At 33.6% G+C, this 23,008-nt stretch overlaps 1 protein-coding gene across 5 annotated transcripts in view; it reads right to left on the bottom strand.

Moving 5' to 3' along the window:
• The window catches only part of ADGRL3 (adhesion G protein-coupled receptor L3), an 844,276-nt gene that overhangs the window by 298,705 nt on the left and 522,563 nt on the right, over window positions 1-23,008 (bottom strand). For all 5 annotated transcript variants that reach the window (XM_032272132.1, XM_032272140.1, XM_032272143.1 and 2 more), the window contains 2 exons: window positions 18,996-19,010; window positions 16,078-16,878 (listed from right to left, as the gene is read on the bottom strand). In XM_032272132.1, the coding sequence (XP_032128023.1) occupies window positions 16,078-16,878; window positions 18,996-19,010 (816 nt within the window). The remainder of the gene's footprint in view (window positions 1-16,077; window positions 16,879-18,995; window positions 19,011-23,008) is intronic.

Genomic DNA, 23,008 nt, shown 5'->3' with positions numbered 1-23,008 from the left:
TCAGTCAGCTATAGAATACTGGCATGTGACAGACAATTCATGATTGTCTACTTCCTAGTTTTCTCTCTAAAAGAAATGTTACTATTGGTTAAAAATTATACTGAATTTATATAAATGAAAGTGCTATGAATAAAAAGAGTAAAGAAAAAAAAACTCTTTATGCAAAGAGTACAAGAAAAGTAGGATGTGTTTCTGATTTAAAAAAAGAAATGTGGTATGAAATATATGTATTTTTTTTAAGGGGAAAAAAAGAGTAATTTTGTCCTAAGGTAGAATGACTGCTTGTTCCAGAATGAGAAAAACGAGAAGAGTAGAACCAAACCTGAATGGATATTAAAATACATGTAGCAGGCTTGTAGAAAAAGAATTTTATGTGTAGTCAACTGCTAAGATACAATGGATTTATTCATAAGTTAAAAAAATGAGATGACATTAAAAGCATACTGATGCAAAACCAGAATGACAGTTTTCTTGGATTATTGGTCTGGTCTTATTAAAAAAATAAGAGATGTCTTTTTATCTTTTAAGTAATCTGCTTAGGAAGCAAAGATTTTATACCTTAGCAAAATAATTTCCTGTGCTTCATGTTGTATTTATCAGGTCTTTGCTTAGGGTAACCAAGTTTTCTCAATATTGGAAGAGCTAAGATTTTTTTCACAATTATTTGACTTATGGTATTTGCCTTTTGAAGACTTATATTGTCACACTAGTTAAATAAATAAGGCTCACAGTAGTGAGCCTACTCAATTAAATGCTCAAAACTTTTCGCATTTTTGACAAGCATTTCCATATCAAATTTAAATTGTCTTCTTTATCTCGGAATTAACTTTGTGATTTCCCAGGGCACCCCTGGAAAATCTGAAAGAACATGTTCTTTCATCTTGTAAAAAGAAAAATGTTAAACTCATTAGATTTATTTGAGATATTCAATTACATAAGAAGCATGTCTAATAAAAAGTAATGCTTAACATTCTTTAAGCTGTATTTGTAGGGTGTATATTATTAATATCAATGTTTCAGAAATTTTATGAAATTCCTAGAAATTTGTCAATGTTCTTTCTATCTGTATAAACCAATCATAATTCAGTTATCTTAGATTGTTATATGCCACATTATAATAAGCTTGTATTACATCTTTAACCATGATCATTTTAAGTCTTGTCATTTATAGATAGTTATTGTTTTACTCAGATTCTTCTCTGAAAATATTCACAAGTAGCAGCAGACCAAAATTGCTCTATCTTCAGAGAAATTCATGAAACTCACTTTAATAAATATTCTGAAGTACAGGTTTCTGGTAATTTTATTTATTTATTTATTTGTGACAGAGTCTCACTCTGTTGCGCAGGCTGGACTGTACTGTTGTGATCATAGCTCACAGCAGCCTCCAGCTCCTGGAAACAAGCAGTCCTCTCACCTCAGCCTCCTGAGGATTCAGGACACTATAGGTATGTGCCACCATGCCCAGCTAATTAAAAAAAAAAATTTTTTTGTAGAGATGGAGTCTCACTTTGTTGCCCAGACTGGTATTGAACTGGCCTCAGGCAGCCCTTCTACCACAGTCTTTCAATGTGATAGAACTACAAGTGTATGCCACCATGCCTGGCTAAATTTTAAAACTTTTTGTAGAGATCGGATCTTGCTTTGTTGCCAGGCTGTTATTGAACTCCTCGCTTCAAGCAATCCTCCTATGTCAGTCTCCTAAAGTACTGGGGTTAAGGGCATGAGCCACTATGCCTGGCCTCTGATAATGATAAGATCATACCCTTTGACTGGATAAAACTTTCCAGAACTCTAGTTAAAAAGTCTGATTGATTCATAAAACTAATCCAAGATCATGAAATTGCCATGCAAAATTATAACTGACTGATCTAACCAACTCCATTTTGCTTCTAACCTCCAAACTGTCCTTATTCCTTCTTGGGAATAGGCTGAACTAACTTTGGGAGGAACTTAGTTTATAATTTAAAACAAAGATAACAGCCTTTTCCCAAAACTAACTTCCTTCTTGGTGGGGGATTAGATTGCCTTTGTAGGACTAACAAATTAGCCACAGGTTAGAAATTGTGGTTTAGGAGTCATGAAGCTGGAGGCTACAAGATTCTAACCCTACCTAAACTGCTCCTAAGATTAGTGCTGAGATGTTCTTGCCAACCTTCACTTGATAGATGAGCTGGTACCACCCAGACTGATAAATTGGCTCTTTTGATCTTGTGGTCCGCACCCAGGAACTGACTCAGCACAAAGGACAGCTTCAATTTCCTATGATTTCATCTCCTACCTAACCAATTAGCATCCCTGGCTCACTGGCTTCCCCGCACCAAGTCGTCCTTGGAAACCCTGATACTCAAATGCTTGGGGAGACTGATTTGAGTAATAATAAAACTCTGGTATCCCACCACACAGCTGGCTCTGTGTGAATTATTATTTCTCTATTGCAACTTCCCTTTTCAATAAACAGCTCTTTTTAGGCAGTGGGCAAGGTGAACCCATCAAGTGATTACAATCCAGCATAACAAGAATTAATTACATGGAATTAAATGAATTGATAAAGAATATTATAATTTTTAACTTACTTTTTTTTTTTTTTTTTTTTTTTTTACTGAGACATTGCTGGTTCTTTAATATTTGTTTTTCAAATCAAATTTTTCTCTTTTTCTGTCAAGCTATCTTTACCTCACAATGATCTGGCAAACTATAAAATAAAATTAAAATATTTATTTGTTCTCTCAACCTGATCTCTCCAGATTTTGGAAACTGTTGTTGAGTATTCTCATTTTTAAGGCAATATAAATATTTGCATAAGTTCAATAAGAATATGTCCTTCTTATAACAGAAAATAACTAGAAATTGATTATATTGCTAAGCCTTTGACTGGAAGGTCATATTTGAGAATAACATGTATAGAATCGGATATGACTAGAAAATTTTACGGAATTAAATTTGACTTCATGGAGCCAATGATTGCAATGACTCTTAGAAGAACTGGCCTTGGACCTGGCTTAAGAATTCTCAGCCTCACAGGTGAGTAAGGAAGGTTACTTCCTGGCAGGCCCAGGAACCTCAAAATATACTGAGTGCCTTGGGAAGGGAGGAATTCACCCAAATCTATAGGTGCCACAGGCAACTGGCAAGTTCCTTGGCTTGGTATCCTAGCCTCCAGGCACTTTTAAAAGTCTAATGTGAGATTCCTGATCGTAAGTTCCAGGGAAGCAAATTGAAAAAAGGACCTATATGGTCATGTACTATTCTTGCTGCACTAATGTAAATAATCAGAAGTTTAATGGGGTTAGACTTATTTTGCAATCAAATTAGTCTTATTTTGATACAATTGAAAGTAACTATAGAGAATAAAATTATTGCATTATTATTTCAAACATCAAGTCTAATCCTGTTTACTGTCTTTGAACCTTTATTATGTCTCTCTAAAGACTAGATCATGCTCAATTCTAGCTTCCCCCAATACCTGATTATAACTCTTCAAATTAATGTTTCCAATTTTTCTCTCACCCTGTTAAGTTGGTACCACTGAGGGTTAAAATTGTACTGCTCAGACCTTTGTTAGGAATATCTAAAGAAGCCCTGGAAGTTGAGACTGGAAACCTCCACACTTTGCCCTGAGAAGGAACTATAATTCTTCCATCACCAGAGGCATTCAAGTTACAAGCCAGGAAATTTGTTGAATGACTACTTCCATTGTCATGCCATCATCTAAAGATACTATGAGCCAAATGTCCTGAAATGGGCTTGAGTGACTGCCTTCTGGAATCAAAAACTGAGTTTACAGTTTGTTCTAACCAGTAATCTTGTTTTATTTTTTTTCATATAAATGTGCCTTATTAAATGTTTTATTGTTCATACCATCTAGAAGAGCTTGGGGAGGGGAGCACTCTATTTCTTCCTTTATGCTGTCTCCCAAAATGAGATATAATTATTTAACTGAACTATCCTCTTCCTAGAACTGAGAGACTTGTTCAATGAAATATGGGACAATCTACCAACTCCGTTTCTGGACTGTAAAACTTACTGGGGGAAGTTTCAATTGGGAGAATAATAGGTTCAGGACACAACACCCCAAAATATGGTACCTTGGCATATTGAATACATATATATTTTTGATATGGGATCTTGCTCAGTTACCCAGGCTGGAGTGCAGCAGAGCAATCTTGGCTCACTGCAACTCAGCCTCCCAGGCTCCGTTAATCCTCCCACCTCAGTCTCTTGAGTAGCTAAGACTATAGGTGCATGCCAGCATGCCCTGCTAATTTTTCATTTTTTTTTTTTTTTGTAGAAATGGGGGTCCCATCATGTTGTCCGGGCTGGTCTCAAGCTCCTGAGCTCAAGCAATCCACCTACATCAGCCTCTCAAAATGCTGGGACTACACGTGTGATCCTCTGTGCCCAGCCAACAGATTGAATATTATAAGCTGAAGAGAAACAACTAGTGCAGGAAGATAACTGGCAGTCTCAAGAAGCAGATCATAAGGCCATCATGTAAGCAGTACTCTTCAAATACCCAGAAGGAGCATTCTTATCTCTGAGGATGAAGGAACACTGAGAGAAATCTGAATGAACAGAACTTGCCAACATCTCCCCAGTTTACTACTTTTAACTCATAACCCTTTGTACTATCACATTTTTACATGGCTTTCCATAATAATAGGCTTATTAGGCAATATAATAATAGGCGATATAATAGGCTTTTCAGGCCAATAATAGGCAATATAATGGGCTTTCCAAGACTATTTTAAAAACACTGAAGTTTAACTACCTTGTGGGTCTTTACTTCCTTAGGAAGCCTCTTATGTTTTATATATATAAAAAAGTACATTAAATAAATTAAAAGTACAAATTGGCTTTCTACTTTCTTGTTAATCTATTTTTGCTTACAGAGCCGTAGCTGAGAATCTAGAAGAGCAGGAACAAAATACTTTTTTCCCGATGTAAGTATGGACAAATTGCTCTCCAACTAGTTATAACATTTTATACTCCAATCAGCAGGATATAAGCACTCCTCATGTTGTCCTTAATCATATTGTTAACTACTCAAGGTTGGTTAAATCAATCTTGGGAAATAACTTTCTAAAATGAAAAAAAATGCATGTTCTTTCATCACTTCCTTTTGACGAAAGTGAGCCCATCCATTACTTGTTCATTTATTTTCAAAGAAAAAAATGTCTATTTCCCTTTGCCTTTCTTCATTCTAGTTTTCACCATTTTCACCATTTTGTCAATCCTGTTCATAGATTACAAGCATGAGAGTGTTGTTAGCAATATATCTGAATGTCCAATTTACTTCAAAATTAAGAACATGCAAATAAGATATGCTACATTTAAATCTAATAAATATCTAATAAAACACTGGTTCCTGTTTGGTTGTCCAATTCCACTTCAAGATTGATATATCCTTGCTGTCTTGCATTTATTTCCTCCTCTAGTTTATCTGCTTTGACTGCGGTTCTAATATATGTCCATTGCCTTTCTGCTTTTCCCCTGGCTTCTCAGTTGTGGGACCTGTATTCTTTTAAATCACTTATGGAGGCAAAGTGACAAAGCAGAAAGTCAGGCAGACTAGGATTCTAAATGTAGCTCTGGACTATGTGTGTGAATAATCTTTGATGCTCAATTTCTTCATCTGGTAATGTGTATGATGCTGTCTTTGCATAATTACAGTTAGACTTAAATCTGATAATCTTTGCAAATGGCCAGCAAACACCTAAAAAATAATACGGAATACTATTTTCTTTTTTTTAAATCATTCTCTTTTTTGTTTCCTCTCAATTTGTTTTCAATAGACTGTAAGTTCATGAAGGCAGGGCCAATGCCAACCATGTTCATTATTGTTAACAACCACAGAACCTAGAATAGTGCCATGTAGAGCTCTACTTAAGGACACAGTTCCTGACTGAAGGAAAGAAAGAAATAAAAAAAGAATCAGTCAATTAATCATCGATCTTCTGACTGAAACCCAATTTCAATTCCTGCTTCTACATCTCAAAGCAGATCTGATTTTGTGGATAAATTTCATTTTTCGTTTTTGTCTTTTTCTTAATTCTTTCAGTTCCACTTCAAACTACCTCACTGCAAACTACCCATGTTACTCAGTAGGCTTCTCATAAAATACAGAAGTCTAAATTTTCATTTACTATATTCATATGAATGCTACCAGCCAAACTATCATAGATATTGAAAGGGTTGCTATGCTTTAAAACTAATCTATTTTATATTTTTAATGAATAGTGTGTTTCTAAATACAGTACTATTTTCTTGTTTTGAAAGGCAAAATTTCTTCAAAGACATTTCCCATTTATCAAAAAAAACTTGCATTAGAGATAATTTTCAGACAAATCTTAATGTCAACAAATACCTAACTCTTCACTTCCACTTGTACATTTTTTGGCAGAATTGTTTTTTCTAACATGATTGTAAAAAAAATAAATAAATTTTAAGGCTAAAATATTTCAGTCACAACGCACTTTATATAGAAAGCACTGGCTAATTTTGATTTGTATATTCGCTAGGATAAATAGATGCAAAAAGTTTCACCAATTTGTACTACTGAAGGGCATAATGAAAGCAGCCAGAATTATTTTTAAGTAAATAAAATGAAAAATCATAAATTTTTAAATAAAATTATAGTGTATAGTAGATTTTATCAGTCATTTATATATCTTGAATTATTTTGTCATTAATCATTATTATTTGAGAATTTAGCTTTCTAGTGGTAGTTTATTAAGAATGAAATTCCTTTGTGCTTAAAAACTCATACAATTGCTTGTCAAGCCTAGACTGAGGTATTTGAACGCTGCTTAAAAATGTTAAAAACAGAGACACGAAGCAGATGTCAGACTTGGCTTTTCTAACAGCTGTTATGTAATAGAATCAACTCTCACTTATCTGTGCTAAGATGGGTAGAAGCATAGGATTCTAAGGTGGAATCCCTCGATAATCATTACTTTTGCCACTGTTACCAGCCCTTACAAGATATGCCAATAAAGAGCCACAACATTATTCCAGTTCTACCTGCCTGCACTCTGGTGGACATGCTAATGAGCAGTGAAATGGCTACAGAAAGGACAGCTGGTGTGAGTGGGAAGCTTATTCACAAATAAGTAATCTTTCTTTATTACTGAACTACATTTAGAAATGATTTTGATTACATGTCTAATAATTATATATTTAACGGAGACATCACTCTGTAGAAACAACTAACGTTAGAGCATTTGTGAATCTTTTTATTTCTTGCCTCTTCTGTCATCCATTTGGAAGGTCACCTAGTCAGATGAATAACAAACACTAGGTTCAGTTGTATAGTTAGGTTCAACTTTGGTTGGTATAGGACTGTGATTCTCATGCTCAGAGCCTGAAAAGTAGAAGATGTCATTCTGGGAAGTTGTACCCTCAATTATGAAGAAAGGAAAATACAGAAAAGGTTTACAAAAAGGCGTAAGAGAAAATTCAGCTGCTGTGAAGTGGCAATGGAATCGGTCTTGCAAATTTCGCAAGATTTGGCTGTGCTCCCTGAAAAATCATCAGCAGCAATGTCCTTCAGGCAGCAGCTGTCACTACAAGCAAAGAAGCAGCAGTGGAAAGAAAAAGAAGAGACTCTTCTGCAGACAGAGAAACAGCTGATGCATAAAAATACAGATAGGGCTGAAATTAGCAACAAGTTGCTGACTATTTTTTCTTTTTCATAAAGTTCACTCAGCTACTAAGATAGATGTAAATTAAACTTTAGAGACAATGTGGTATCTCAAGTGGAACTCTGAAGGAATCATACCCATAAGCTGAGGACAAGTTTGATTTAAGATCCTACTACTTGTAGGCTCTATTTTCTGGCTAGGGTACACCATATTTAACTAAACCATTCAGGAAGCAGATTCAGCTACCTATTAAACACGTGACAGTTTCAAAATGTTCAGGATTCTCTGCCCAGCACTCACATTACTCAGCTGTCATAGTAAAGGGTTCAGATATATGATGTGAAAATTACATTTTAACGAGGTGTCATGTGTGTTTAAAGTTCTTATTCATCACTACACAGCCACAGCTTTTACTGGAGACACAAATGCACTTAATTTGCATATTGTAAGGACAGAAGGTGCACCATATCCTCATTGTTAAACTGTTATGTGTAGGCTTTTTGTTGGTTTAGATTCTACTACTATCTTTAGTGTACATAAGAATGGTTATATTTACATAATCTCAAAAGGCTTTCAAGAAAATGTGGATTGTATTTGGGAAGCAGAAGAGCAGGTAACAAGACAGAAGCTACATCTCTTTATCATTCTATTGTTAGTACTTATTGCTGGGTGAGTTTTTCACTAAACCTCAACCAGTAGATTTGTAGATCTGTTAGACATACTAATTTTAGGAAATTTTTGAAACTCAGCCTCTCCTCTGCCTGTTATTATGCATTTGAACCTGCTTTCTCCTCCTCCTTCAGTAGGAAATACTGAAAAACATTTGAATATTTGACAAGGAAAATTAGATTGTTTGATGGACAGCTTAGAAACAAACTGTAAGAGTCAAAGGAAGTACCTCTCATCTCACTCCTCTCTATTAATTAACAATTTGGCAGAAGGTGGTTTGGGAGAGAGAGAAGTTAAGGTTGAAAGTCAGTCAAAACCAGCCACTAATAATAGCTAAAGGCAAGTGATCCAGCTGTCTGACTCCCTCCCACCAGCTGTATCAGGATATAATATACGGTTTTAGAGCTTTGATGGCCATGTGAGAATCACTCAACCTGTGAAATAGCTGAAGATGACTTGAACACTTTAAATGTACATCTTACAAAAGATAGCCAATTAAAGGTAATAAAAAAGGCATACTTTTATAGTGTATTTTATAAGCTAGAAAATAGGCTCAGTTAAAAGTATATTTGAAGAAAATTCTAGATTTGATAGTTCTGTATCTGGTGCTCTGCCCAGAACAAAACAGAGGAAATGCTTTCACATATACTTTATACTCAAGTGCTAAATCTTACAATCATTTTGTTACCAGTTTCCAAAGCTGAATCACTGGTTCTTTAGATAAAATGTATTTTCAAGGGAACACAACTATTATGCATTTCTGGATATAATGCATTTTCCATTTTCTCCAAGTTGAAGAAATCCCTACAATTTATCAAGCAAAAAAAAAAAAAAATTGAGAATATGTTCTTAATATAGAATTCTTCACATGGTTGCCCAATTTCTTCTATACTGTAAGATTACTGACTTTAATTTCTTCTAATTGCTTCTGGAAGAAAACACATTAGGTATTAATGTACTTTGGTACTTCTCTTTAACATATGTTAAATTGCCCTTAGATTACCAAGGCTCACAACAATATGGGTGAAGCACGGGAAGAGCTGAGGGTAAAGAGTGGGGATAGGAAGGATGGCTAAGTGGCTTAATAAACTTAGATTATAGCTCTATGTGTTGAGAGTGAAGATGACTACCTGAGGAGCATACACATATCTTAATCACATTTAGAAACTGTACTTCTATTCGCCTATTATCTTGAAAAAGCAGATTTAAAAAATATAGTCCCTTTATCCATTTAATCATTCAACAATCTTTACAAAGAACCAAGTATTTATCAGACACTTTAAGAATTTGTAGACAGGCCCAATCACACCTGTAATCTCAGCACTTTGGGAGGTCAAGCTTACTCAGGAGGCTGAGACTTGAGATCACTTGAACCTGGGAGATGGAGGTTACAGTGAGTTGGGATCATACCACTGCACTCCAGCCTGGGCAACAGAGTGAGACTCTTCTCCCCAACAAAAATAAAAATTAAAAAAAAAAAAAAAGAATTTGTAGAAGAAACCGACTAAAACAATAGCAACAAGATTATTGCAATGAGATCAAAGTCTAATTAGTTCCAAAAAAACTTTTTATAAAACATTTGAGATTCTTTGCATTTGTATGTTTGTTAATGTGTGAAATATAACATTACTTAAAATTTTAAGAAATTATTTGCAAATATATTTGCTATATAAATGCTAAATAGCAGTATCAAAATAAGTTCTGATTTATTTTTCCACCAATTTCATGTTGGGAAACAACAAAAATGCTGGCAATTTTACATTTAATATCATGCAAAATGAGTGACAACAGGATAGTGTTCTGAAAGTAATGTTTTCAGAGAAACATAGTAAATCAATTTTAAATGTCTAAACTTTGCCTAGAAAAACTGGCCAATTAATGACATTTTTCCAGGAGAAACTTCGCTTAGAGTCTCCAAAAACTTTTTAACACAAGTTTAAAAAGTCAATTGAAATTAATGTCTTAACGTAGCTATTGTTGAAAACAATGTTTCACAGATTGTACAATTTCCCAAGACATGTCCTTTGAAAAATAATGCAAACATACATGTCATACAATTGAGTAGCCCAACAAAAGGCAGGAACTTGAAAAAAATGTGACAATTTAAAGTCTGGGGATGGGTGTTGGGAAAAGTAAAGAACTCAAATTAATAACTCCTGAAACCTCTTTTAGAATACTTTGAGGAGTTTAGCTTTTTTTCAAGTTCTTCCTCCAAGCTTACCATTTTGGCCTTTAAAAATGACCCTTGTAGAATGTAAACTAGTACAGCCAGTATGGAAAACAGTGTGGAGATTTCTTAAAGAACTAAAAGTAGAACCACCATTTGATCCAACAATCCCACTACTGGGTATCTACCCAGAGGAAAAGAAGTCATTACACAAAAAAGATACTTACACATGTATGTTTACAACAGCATAATTCGCAATTGCAAAAACATGGAACTAGCTCAAATGCCCATCAATCAATGAGTGGGTCAAAAAAAAAAAAAAAGCGGTATAAATATATAGACTGGAATACTACTCAGCCATAAAAAGGAATAAATTAACGGCATTCACAACAACATGGATGGACTTGGAGACTATTTTTCTAGTTCAAGTAACTCAGGAATGGTAAACATTTTATGTTCTCACAAGTAGGAGTTAAGGTATGAGGAAGAAAAGGTATAAGAATCTTATAATGGACTTTGGGGACTTGGGAAAAGGGTAGCAGGGGGTGAGGGATAAAAGACCACAAATTGGGTTCAGTGTATGATGCTTGGGTGATGGGGTGATGGGTGCAGCAAAATCTCACAAATCACCACTAAAAAACTTACTCATGTAACCAAATATCACCTGTTCCTGAAAAGCTTATGGAAATAATTTAAAAAAGAAGAAAACAGAATGATAAAATGACTAAAAAAAAGACCCTTATAAAAACAAAACAAATCATTTGAGTTCATGGCTGAAAAGTAGATACGATTTTTAGAGTACAAATACATGATGATTAACTCGTAATATGATCTACAAATGATGTTTGTATCTAGAGAGTGCCTGGTGCTAACATCTGGGCAATTTTTGAATAAGTTATATGAGCTGCCGTGTTTTAGGTCCTTAGTTTAGAAAATGTGGATAAAAATGGTCTTTGTAGGGTTGGTACAAATCTATTAGGCTATTTGTTACTGTATCATGCCTATTACATATATTTTCTCATTAAGATATAACAGTAATCTGATGTTGATGTTATTTTTTCCACTTTATAGTCTGAAGAAATCAAGACTGAAGACTGAACAACCTGCCCAGAGTCAAATAAGAGGCAGAGAGAATTCAAACCCACATCCTTCTGACTCCCATGAGCATGTTCAGAAGTCTATGCTACCTATGTGTAAGCCTCACCAAGTGTCATCCGAAGATCTTTATCCAAAAGAAGCATATTTGTCTTTTATTTTTTAACACCAGATCTTTCTACAGGAGACATAAAACACAGATACCCCTTTACATACAAACTTCAAAGGAGTGGATTTTTGTTCATCAGAACACAGTTAAAATCATCACAAAAAGACTCGGCCTGCTACCAACAGATGTTAACAACAAATGTACTTTGGGTCTACAGATTTAGGATTAGTTTTTGACTCTAACATATTTGTAATAAGTTGAGGGTTTAAGAACATAGACACATAGGACCCATAATAAAATAGCAATAAGAATTCACTAAAGGCAATTTCTTTAAAAAAAAAAAAAAAAAGTCAATGTAATTTACTAATGAAAAATACCCAGCTGAAACTGTTTGTGTGAAATAAGATGAAATGCCTCTATTAACACTAACTGAAATTTTCCTATCTGCACACATCATGCATAAAATTTATTTCTATACATATTCTTTCCACCCATAAACTGCAATAAGTCCATGCTAAAGCATTAGCTTTTCAATTTGAGTATTCATGCATGAAAATTTATAGTTTTTTGTGATTATATTGATAAATTTAACAGGTAAAATTTCACTATTTGTAAAACAAAGTCTTGTCATTGTTCAAAAGGAATGAAAGTTCAATCTCTTGACTTAAGTTAGGAATTCATTTTAGAAGCTGCAAGTCTACCACTTCTTAATGTTTGCTACTTCAATAGCATCCTTTTTTTTCTGAGACAGAGTTTCGCTCTGTCACCCAGGTTGGAGTCCAGTGGTGTGACCTAGGCTCGCTGCAACCTCCACCTCCCAGGTTCAAGCAATTCTCCTGTCTCATCCTCCCAAGTAGCTGGCACTACAGGCACACACTACCACGTCCAGCTAATTTTTTTAATTTTTATTTTTAGTAGAGATGGGGTTTCACCATGTTGGCCAGACTGGTTTTTGAACTCCTGATCTTAAGTCATCTGCACACTTCAGCCTCCCAAAGTGCTAGGATTATAGGCGTAAGCCACCATGCCCAGCCATCAATAGCATTCTTTTTTTTTTTTTTTTTTTTTTGAAAATGAAATGACTTGGATGTTTTAATAGTAATTGAATTATGAACCTTTTTTTTTTTTTAAGATGAAGACTTGCTGTGTTCCCCAGGCTGGTCTTGACCTCCTGGGCTCAAGCGTTTCTCCAGCCTCAGCCTCCTGAGTAGCTGGGATTAGAGGTGCATGCCACCTCACCAGGCTTGAATGTTAGAAATAATTCAAATTAGTGATATCCATGTATTCAGCAATCTTTTATTGACCACATACTGTTTGTAAGGCTTCTGCTAAGCATTTGCAATATGCCCATGAACCAAGTCAGACAGGATCATTTCTCTGTGGCATTTGAAATCTCAGTGTGTGATGCTCCCCTCTCTGTGTCCATGTGTTCTCATTGTCCAACACCCGCCTATGAGTGAGAACATGCGGTGTTTGATTTTCTGTTCTTGTGTCAGCCTGCTGAGAATGATGGTTTCCAGGTTCACCCATGTCCCTACAAAGGACATGAACTCATCCTTTTTTATGGCTGCATAGTATTCCATGGTGTATATGGGCCACATTTTCCCTGTCAGTCTATCATCAATGGGCATTTGGGTTGGTTCCAAGTCTTTGCTTCAATAGCATCCTTTTAACATATATGGGCACTAGTACATGCAGGCTCGATGGCCCATATTTTAACTCTCATAAACAGACTGATAAATACATTAAAAAAAATTAAACGAAGATATACTTTTCCTTATGTTCACAATTACAGTGATTCATTCTCTTACCCCCCTCCATATGTATGTACATACATATGGGGGCATATATGAATATATGAACATATGAATATATAAACATATAACAATAACCATATGAATATGTATACTCATACACATATAAGACTATACATACATACATGTATATTATATACATACAAAAAACATATAGTCATATATGTGTATGAGTATATATATTCATGTTATTGTATGCTACAATTGTATGTATGCTAAAATATTTTTGACAAGTTTTTAAGCACATGGGATTATGGTATCATCTTATTATTTAAGGATAACTTTAAAAAAACTGAGTTAAGAACCTCCTTTAGTCTATCAATCAGAACCGAAAAAGGTAATTAATTTTAACCTATTATTCTAAATAAAAATAAAGTATGATCTTTCAAATAAATAAAATTTGAATTATGTTATTTCCCCTTATTCATTGTTTAACTAAAAAATGAGTTATTATTTATTATTCCTTTGAGATACTAGAAATCACTTCCTGTTCCAGTCAAAAAGAGTCAAAAAAGGCTAAAAAGCATCCATAACAAAGTTTTCACTAACCAAATATAAATTTTAGTTTAAGAATATTACAGCTATAAAAGAAATGTCTTCCCAGAATACTCTAGATAATGGATTCTTGATCAAGTTTTAAACTGGAGAATGCAATGTGTTGAAAAACAAACAAAAAACCTTACCTGTACAGCAGTGAGTCAGACAATAGAGTTGATCTAGAAGATTTTTTTGAAGATTTAGGAGAAATTGCTTTTGTTGCTACTACATATTCAGTCTTTTCTTTCCACAAAAACCAACTCAACATATCTTGTTGATTATGGAAACAAGTGCTATCACTCTGACTGAACCCTTTCCATGATTAGAGAAACTATCACCTAATTTGTCATCCTAACTGAATAAGAAGTGAAAAGCCATTCATTCATTCATTCATTCATTCCACAAGAGTGATTCAGCCTCATTATATATATGTGATGCATTACACTAGAGTCAGAGAAGACAGAAATAATGGAAAGAGAAAAATACAATGAAAGAATGGGTAATGCAAGGCCATTGGCCATAAAATCTTAGAATCTAATTCAGTAAAAAGGCGTACATATATTGGACTAAGAAGAATGTCATGCTAGTACTAGTAAAAGCATAATTGGAAACAACACAGAAATAAGAAATATTAACAGGATTATATTTTACTTTAGCAAAGGTTTTGTGCTTTTCACTATATAAAGAACTAACGTGCTGAAAATGACAAATGCCCTTCAAAAAAGAAGGGCTAAAAAATGGAATTGAGCAGAACAAAGGAGAGTCAATTTCTTGTAGTTATATGTTTTTAGAACTGCATTGCAAAAATAATTTAATTTTTGAATTGCTATATCTCTGTCAAAATTCAGACACCCACATTTTGGCTTTCCATTATACTTTATCTTGGAGAACACTACTACAACTAGTTGATATGGTTTGGCTCTGAGTCCCTACTGAAATCTCATCTTGAATTGTAATCTCCATGTACCCACAGGTCAAGGGCAGGACCTGATAGGGGTGACTGGATCGTGGGGGCAGTTTCCCCTGTGCTGTTCTTATGATAGTGAGTTCTCATGAAATCTGATGGCTTTATAAGGGTCTCTTCCTCTTTCCATGATTCACTCTCTTTTGCCTGCTGCCATGTAAGATGTGCCTTTGCTTCTCTCTCACCTTCTGCCATGATTGTAAGTTTCCCCAGGCCTCCCCAGCCATTGAGAACTGAGTCAATTAAACCTGTATCTTTTATAAGTTACGTAGTCTTGTTTATGTCTTTATAACAGTGTGAGAATGGACTAATACAGTAGCTAAACAGTTTAACCTTTAAATTAAGAGAACTGTGTTCAGTTGAGTACATAAAAATGAAAAAAAAAATAAAACTATTTATGATTGTCTTTAAATAACATTAAAAGGAAATGGTATGTTTTCAAAGGGCACTTTTAAAGAATTGCAATTAAAGATTATCTCAAAGTTACTCAAAACTGTATAAAAATTGCAGTATAAAAACTTATAAAAACTAAGATGTATTTTTTCTGTACTTATCAGTTATGAACACTTTTCTCAATATATTAATTAAGTTCATTCAGACACAGGCACACTCAAACTGATAACCTTTCCAAAAGGAGAGGTCATATATGATGCTCTCTGTGAGGTGAATACATTGTTGTGGGCTCCTGAAATGTAACATCAAGTTAGCCCTTGACATGTTCTAAGTAGACAGCACTTCTGTGGGCATTTCACAATTAATTAGACAGGGTGGCATTCTATTTTATCAGTGGTTTTGCGCACTTCACTACACAAAGAACTAACCTGCTGAAAATGACAAATGCCCTTCAAAGAAGAAGAGCTAAAGACTGGAGTTGAGCAGAACAAAGTAGAGTCTATTTCTTGTAGTTATACATTTTTACAGCTGAAAGTGATCAGAAGCAATGCTCTTTAGATGCAAAGGCAAAGAATGATTTTCAGATACATAGAACACAAAGAAAGTTTAATAAAAACATAAAATGAACTTACTGAGAACAAACAGTAAATATTTCCCCAAAGAGAACCATAAAAGATTGAACTTACCTGATCTACTATCCAGAGGTCCAAAATCCAAAGAATATTTCACGACGTGGTAGTTATTCCATACATAAAGAAGGTTGTCCCTGGGGTTGTAATCCACAGCTGCAATGTACTGGTATGAATTGGGAAAGGGTACATCCACCAAACTATCCTTGCTTTGGTCAGTGTTATAAATGTAGTCAATCTTATTCCCAGTGGCCTCATTGTCATCATCCTCATATACAGATTTGACCACATACAGGATTCCACAAATCATAAAGGCATTGGAAGCTGACCTTTTATCATATGCGGTATCCCATGTTCCTTCGATCCGTAGGGTGTAAGGGTTCAATTGACTAATGACAATTTTACCATTGTTTTGTTCTGTTGCATAGATTACCCATAACCCATTCTCATCTACTGCCAGGTCTATGTCAGATTTGCCTCCCCATCGATAGGGTGAGGTATCGTGGTAATTGGCATTTGCTATGATAGCCTCTCCACTCTTTATCCTAGTTCGCAAATCAAACTTGACTATGTTCCTGGTGCGCTCTTTATTGAAGAACAAAGCTCCATCATACACAACAAATCCTGTGCCATCCACCCTATGAGGGAGCTTGTAGGTTGTAGTTGGTCTTCCAGCAATGAAGTCATCCTTGGATGAATACTCAGTCAGGGTATCAGTTCTGTAGGGAGTCCAGGGCATATAATAAATCTTGTCAGATGCCTGTAGAGGGTCTTTGCACCATGCCCCAGATTGGTGGTCGGATTCAAACAAATGTTCACTCTGGTATACTCCTTTTAGTAGTCCAGGACAAAGAAAAACTGTTGGAAGGGAAACAGTTAAATAAATACATTAATTTAATATTTTGTTTTATAGTCTTAGTTTTCATCAAATGGAATGCAACTCTCACAAGAGATACCCACCATCACTTATTTTGCTGAATTCTTTTAAGAACACAAAGTATTCTTCCACATTAATTTTGGCTTCATTTCAAAATCGTTTTGATTTTGTTTACTGAAAAATATCTAGCCTTTTTATAAGTAGCTGTGCATTCCTGTCATTGTTACCTTTATAAACATTATATAATATTTTTGGAAATATATATCAGATGTGACATATGTTTTCTATAGGCATATAAGAAATACAAATGTTTATACACAATACTTTTATTAGTTTACTGAAGAACATATTTGGAAACAAAAATTATTGTTTCCATTCTGATGAAATTAGTCATTCAGTAGTTATCATTAAGAAACAGATGAATATCCCATAGTAATTTTTTAATAAAGCAAAAGAAAAGCCCTGTAATACAGGCCACTGAATCTTTTAGCAAAAAAGCTCTCAAAGTTGCTACAACACACACAGAGCATGCAACCCACACAATTAAAAATGAGTGATGGATGGATACTGGAAGGAAAGGAGAAAGGAAGAAAAAGAAAGGAAAGAAGGAATAAGGAAAGAAGAAAAGGTGAAAGGTTACAGAAAAGAACCCAAGATCTAGATTTTAATCAGTTAAAAATGTCCTGTTAAATACAGTAGTATTGGAACTTAAAAACATGTACCTTTTACTGTTACATGAGAAAAGCATTAAAACCCAAGATTACTTTCTATATTTTGCTGCTCATACTTCAGAATGAAAATGGCCAGGATTCATCTTATTCACTTGATTTTTAGTATGATTCAGTAGCATATCATGTGAATTGGGGTAAGAAAGCCTGGCTGATTCATCTGTAATGAAGGGGCTATAAAGCAATGTTTCCCAAAGGGTGGTCCTTGAAGTACACGTTTCAAGTGGCGTAGCTAGATGTTACACAGAAAGGAAAAAGGGGTCCTTAGCCACATGTGCTTAAGAAATGTTACACTAAATATAATTGTGGCAGAGATTCTAATGGCTTAGAATTCTAATAGCTTAGAATTTGTGAATCTCCAAGGCAGCAGTGGGAAGGGTAAGCAAATTTCACACGCTAATTGGATCATGGGACCTTTTTCACAGAGCTTCTCTGGAGTATAGAGTTCCACTGAACCTACTATGGGAAACACTGCTCTACCATATTTGTAAAGCAAACATACTGAAAAATAATCATGCAGTCTATTGTTATGTTTGGAATGATTAGAAGTGTACTGGGTGAAAAAATTAGGAAATCACAGTAATTTGGATATTGACCTTTTTTTTAAATGATTAAAGTATTATTCCTTTGGAATTAGTGATTAGCTTTTAAACAGTAACTATAAGCATAGATGCAATGGAAAACAATCTAAGATAAAACTCAGGTAGGTTTTGGAGACTATCAAAAAGAACAGTACATTACTAAAATGACCAAAGTTTCACTTTTAAGTAAATAAAATGTTTGGGGACAGGCTAACTGCTAAAATCTTCCATAGCAAGGGCAGAGGGCCATCATCGATACATAATCAATAATTATATTGATTATAAGAATTTCATATGCTTGCTACAATTATAGAGAATAGGTATCCATTATCAAAATTATGTATAAATTTTATGCTAATGTTAATAATCATCCTTGATTACTAACATAACTTACTTTAGGTGGTTCAGAAAACTATTTCCCGTTTCCCCCTACTAGTTAAAAACTAATGGAGTAGGGAAACCATGCTAGAGCTTTGCAAAATTTTCTATTATAGAAATAAAAATAAATTAAAGCAACCAGTATTCGTCACCATGAGTTGGATTTCTAACTAAAAAATAAAGGGGGCATAAAACACACTGTTGAAAATTTTCTACTATTAAACTCTTCTATATAAAAGAAGCTGACACTTGTCAGTAATACAGATTAAAGTGAAGTTGAGCAGCAGAAGTAGTAAATAAATTTTCATAAAATAGATAAGAATTAATAACAAAATTATTTTAACTAAATGTTAAACTGTTAAATAACTTAGCCTATAAATAGTATATAATTTATGAAAGGTATTTAATTACCTTTTTGTTCCACTTCTATTGGAGAGAGAGAAGTAAAGAGAGAAAGGAGAAAAGAGAATAGATTAATGGTACGGTATTGGCCAAGCACTTTTTATTCACCTCTTCCAAACTGAAAGTAAATAATTTATTTCACTCATACTTGCTTTATTGAATATTATATGTTTTAATAAAACCCATATCTCTAATACAGTTATTTAAAAATAATTATATTCTTTAAAATACAATATAAACTTTGAGAAAAAGTGCAAAAAGTAATCAAACTATGATTAAACAAACATGCCATTCCAAATTACAGACATAAGAAATACAATATTTATAGTAAGAACACAATATTTCCATTTGAAAGGCAGTTCAGCAATTATACAAAGAAAGCTTTCAAATAGTTTGGCTAGTCTCACTTATAAATATTATAGTTTATTCCACTATTTCACATAATAGTTGTGCTTTCTATGCATTTGAAAGAATTTGTTCAGAAGGAACTACCCAGCAAATTATTTTCTAAGGCCTAAGATTTTCCATAGCTTGTCAGTCTTACGAGAAATGCACCTCATGAGACTACATATTAATGTGGAATGCTCTTACCCTAAGTAAATTGATATGGAATCCTTATTGAAAAAATTTTTCTCCCTCCCATTCATTAATATCTGATATTATTGTGGAAAAATACTGTGTTTCAGAAAAATAACTTATCAGAAGGTTTAGAAAAATAATGAGCCACTGGCTCTGGTCTTTTCTGAAATTCTTAACTGAGTCAACATATAAAAATAGAGATCCTCAAACATGTTATGTTTATACATTTCAAATTAAATTCCATAATTATTTTTAAGGTACTAAGCAATACAAGTCAGTGAAAATTCTGGGAAATTGTTAACATATTCACAGACTCATCAAGCAGCATCTCTTTATCTTATAAACACTTTGTTTTACCAGAGACAATTTGCTACATTCTAACATGAAAAGAGGGACCAATGAGAAAAAAAAAAAAAAGGAGAATGTCAGGGAATAATGAGTTCATAACACGAACTTTAAAAAATCACAGATTTCAAGTGATGTAAAACTAAAGCAATTTCAGTGGGAGAGATGAACTGAGATATTATGCACAATAAATCAATTTAAAACTCTAGGAAGGTTTCAAAAACAAGTGAGAAATACTGTTTGGTATAATTACCTTTGGGTGAGATTTTTATACTTCGATCTAAGCTTGTATGTTTTCAATTATTGTCAAAACCATACTCGTTTCCCTCCAATGACTTTTTTGAAGCCTCAATATCATGTTGCAAAGTGATATTGAGTGGTTCTATTCCTCCATATCACCAAGGAAAAACTGTTATATATCAAAAGTTCTTCTTAGAAAGTTGCAAATGAGGTTATCAAATTTTAGATCCTTCATCTCACTAATTAATACATATTGTGTTTTAAATAATTTCAACTTTTATTTTGGAATCAGGGGTTACATGTACCGGTTTGTTACTTGGCTATATAATGTGATGCTGAGGTTTGGGGTACAATTGATCCCTTCACCCAGGCAGTGAGTATAGTATCTAATAGTAAGTTTTTCAACCCTTGCCCTCCTCCCTCCATCCTTACAAATACTATTTTTAATAATATTGCTTGGACACTTTTAAAAACTTTGTTATAAGATCATAATTTATTATCATCATCAATTAATCTTTATTGAGTAACTCCAGGGTTTACTGGACTGTATGTCTCAAATAGGCTAATACAGGCATCTCAAGCCTTATCTGAGATATACCTCATGGTTATACCAGAATAATAACAAATCTGTATTCAGATAGACAACTAGAAGAAGCATAACTAAGCACCTTAACAAAGTGCTTAATCGATAGTCTCCAAAGTATAGACTTCAGGCCCATTATAATGAAAGCTGAGATTGGAGATAGAAAGTCATAGTAAAGTTGACATTTTTGGATCCTTGAAGTGGCCTTAGATAGAGATATCTTACTGATAAACGCACACAGAGATTTATATTCTAAAACATAAAAATGCACATTTATGGAACTTTAATCTTCTTTCACATAAAACTCATAGACAGTCTTATTTTTGAGTGGAACTTATCCTAACTTCTTTGTGAGTTTTATTTCTCTCTTCAACAAAAACTTAATGAGGAAGATAAGCTATGTGACAAAAAAGTACTGACAATGGTATCTGTTATATTCTTCAAATATTATCCTACTCTTTGATAGAAATTTTTATTTTTTGAAGAGCTTCAACCTCTATTAACTCAGCTGCCATTTCATAAAATTTTGATTTTGATTCTCTGGTCCTGTTTAATATCAGAGAAACTGTGGAATAAGTAAAGCTTGACTCTGTTGATTGCTGGTTACTCAAAATTAAGATTTATTAGGCTGTTGTGCTTTGGAGAAAATTATTATGATCTTGCCCGTGTCATGACTGGCTGTAGCTCATTTATCATTTATTTGATATTTTCAAGACTGAAGTAAAACAGTTCTATAATTTAAGTTGAAACAAGAGAACAGAGATAATATTTCCATAACAAAAACTGGCAAGACGATGTAATTTGTCATTGAAAAGCTTAGTAACACTAAGGATTGACCAGTCATTACCTATCATTTTATTCTGATTCTGGAACTTCTCTTCACTGAATAATTAAAAGACATGAATACAAGAAACAAGCACAGTACCATATCCTGCACAACCACATAATAAATACTCAGTGAATAGCTCTAGAATTAAATACATAATCCAAATAACAATGAATAATTTTGCTTCTTGATATTTTATGAATGTTATAAAAATTGAAAAAGTGGTGAAATAGAATCTGGATTCACTATATAAAATTATATTGCAATGCATTATCTGCATAATGTCTGTGCATTTTAATGGGTAGGGAGGAAAGGAAAATATTATAAGCAATTTGTATCTCTAACCCATTAAATGTAAAACTGGAGAACAAAAGAAGAAAAAGTATACGGATGGCATTGTGTGTTATGCTGGCAAACAACATTTGTTGCTATAAAACAGCCTGCAGTGATCTAAAAACACAGGACTAAAATATTCCCTTTCCTCCTCTCTGTAATGAGATAATAAATAAATGAATTGCATGATGACAACTGTGCTAGGGACTTTCTCAGGATCTCTTGTTTTTCAGTCTAGTCCAATATCCTGAATTCTGACATAGCTGTCATTGTTCATTTCCATATGTTTTTGAAACTGGTTTGTCTCCTTTTCTCTCTACACTTTTAATTTCCAAACCATTTTTACTATTCATTCAGCCTCTATAAATATGTTTATATATTTCCTTAAAGTGATTTCATCGTTGTCCTTTGTCAAACTTAATGTTCATAAAGTATATCCTGCGGTTAGGGTAAATGACAAATTCAAATTAAGGGGAATTTTATTCTTTATAAAAGAAAGAAATAGGTAAAAATGACTAGTAAATTGTCCTCTATATTTGCCAAGAGTTCATAAAATAGATATAATATATAGTCATGTTATTGTTTTGAAAAATAAGATATTTGTTCAGTCATTTCGAAATCACAGGCATTACCTTTGAATTGCATTGTTTAATTAGAAAAGGTATGGATCACAGACCATACGTACGTATTGCCAAGTTTTTAAAAACTGTATTACAAATTACAGAGAAATAAATTTGTTGCATGTCAAAAATTGTTAATGCCATAACTAAGAACTATAAACTTGTATTAAATTCTAATGTTTACATTTTCTTTTCTTTTAAACTGTAAATCATAGAAACATTTTCTATTTACAATGTAAATGTTCCAAATGAATAGAATGTTACAATCCAATAATGCCCCTATATTTCTGTCATATATAAGAAAAATAACACTTATAGGGCACATAACATGGTAATAAAATATTAAATAATTTATAAACAATTTTTTCCATTGCAATGTAGTAGTATTATTAACAGAATGAGGTTTCTTGTTACATTGGTTTAGGCTATATAAATACATTTGGGTACCCTTATCACACACCACCTGGGCAGTTAGGAAGATGGCAGAAAGGCAAAC

Source organism: Sapajus apella, unplaced genomic scaffold (assembly GCF_009761245.1).
Source record: "Sapajus apella isolate SASKATOON/1434 unplaced genomic scaffold, GSC_monkey_1.0 scaffold5, whole genome shotgun sequence".
Lineage (NCBI taxonomy): Eukaryota > Metazoa > Chordata > Mammalia > Primates > Cebidae > Sapajus > Sapajus apella.
Note: the sequence above shows the minus strand (reverse complement) of the source record. Positions and strands in the feature narration are given on the sequence as shown.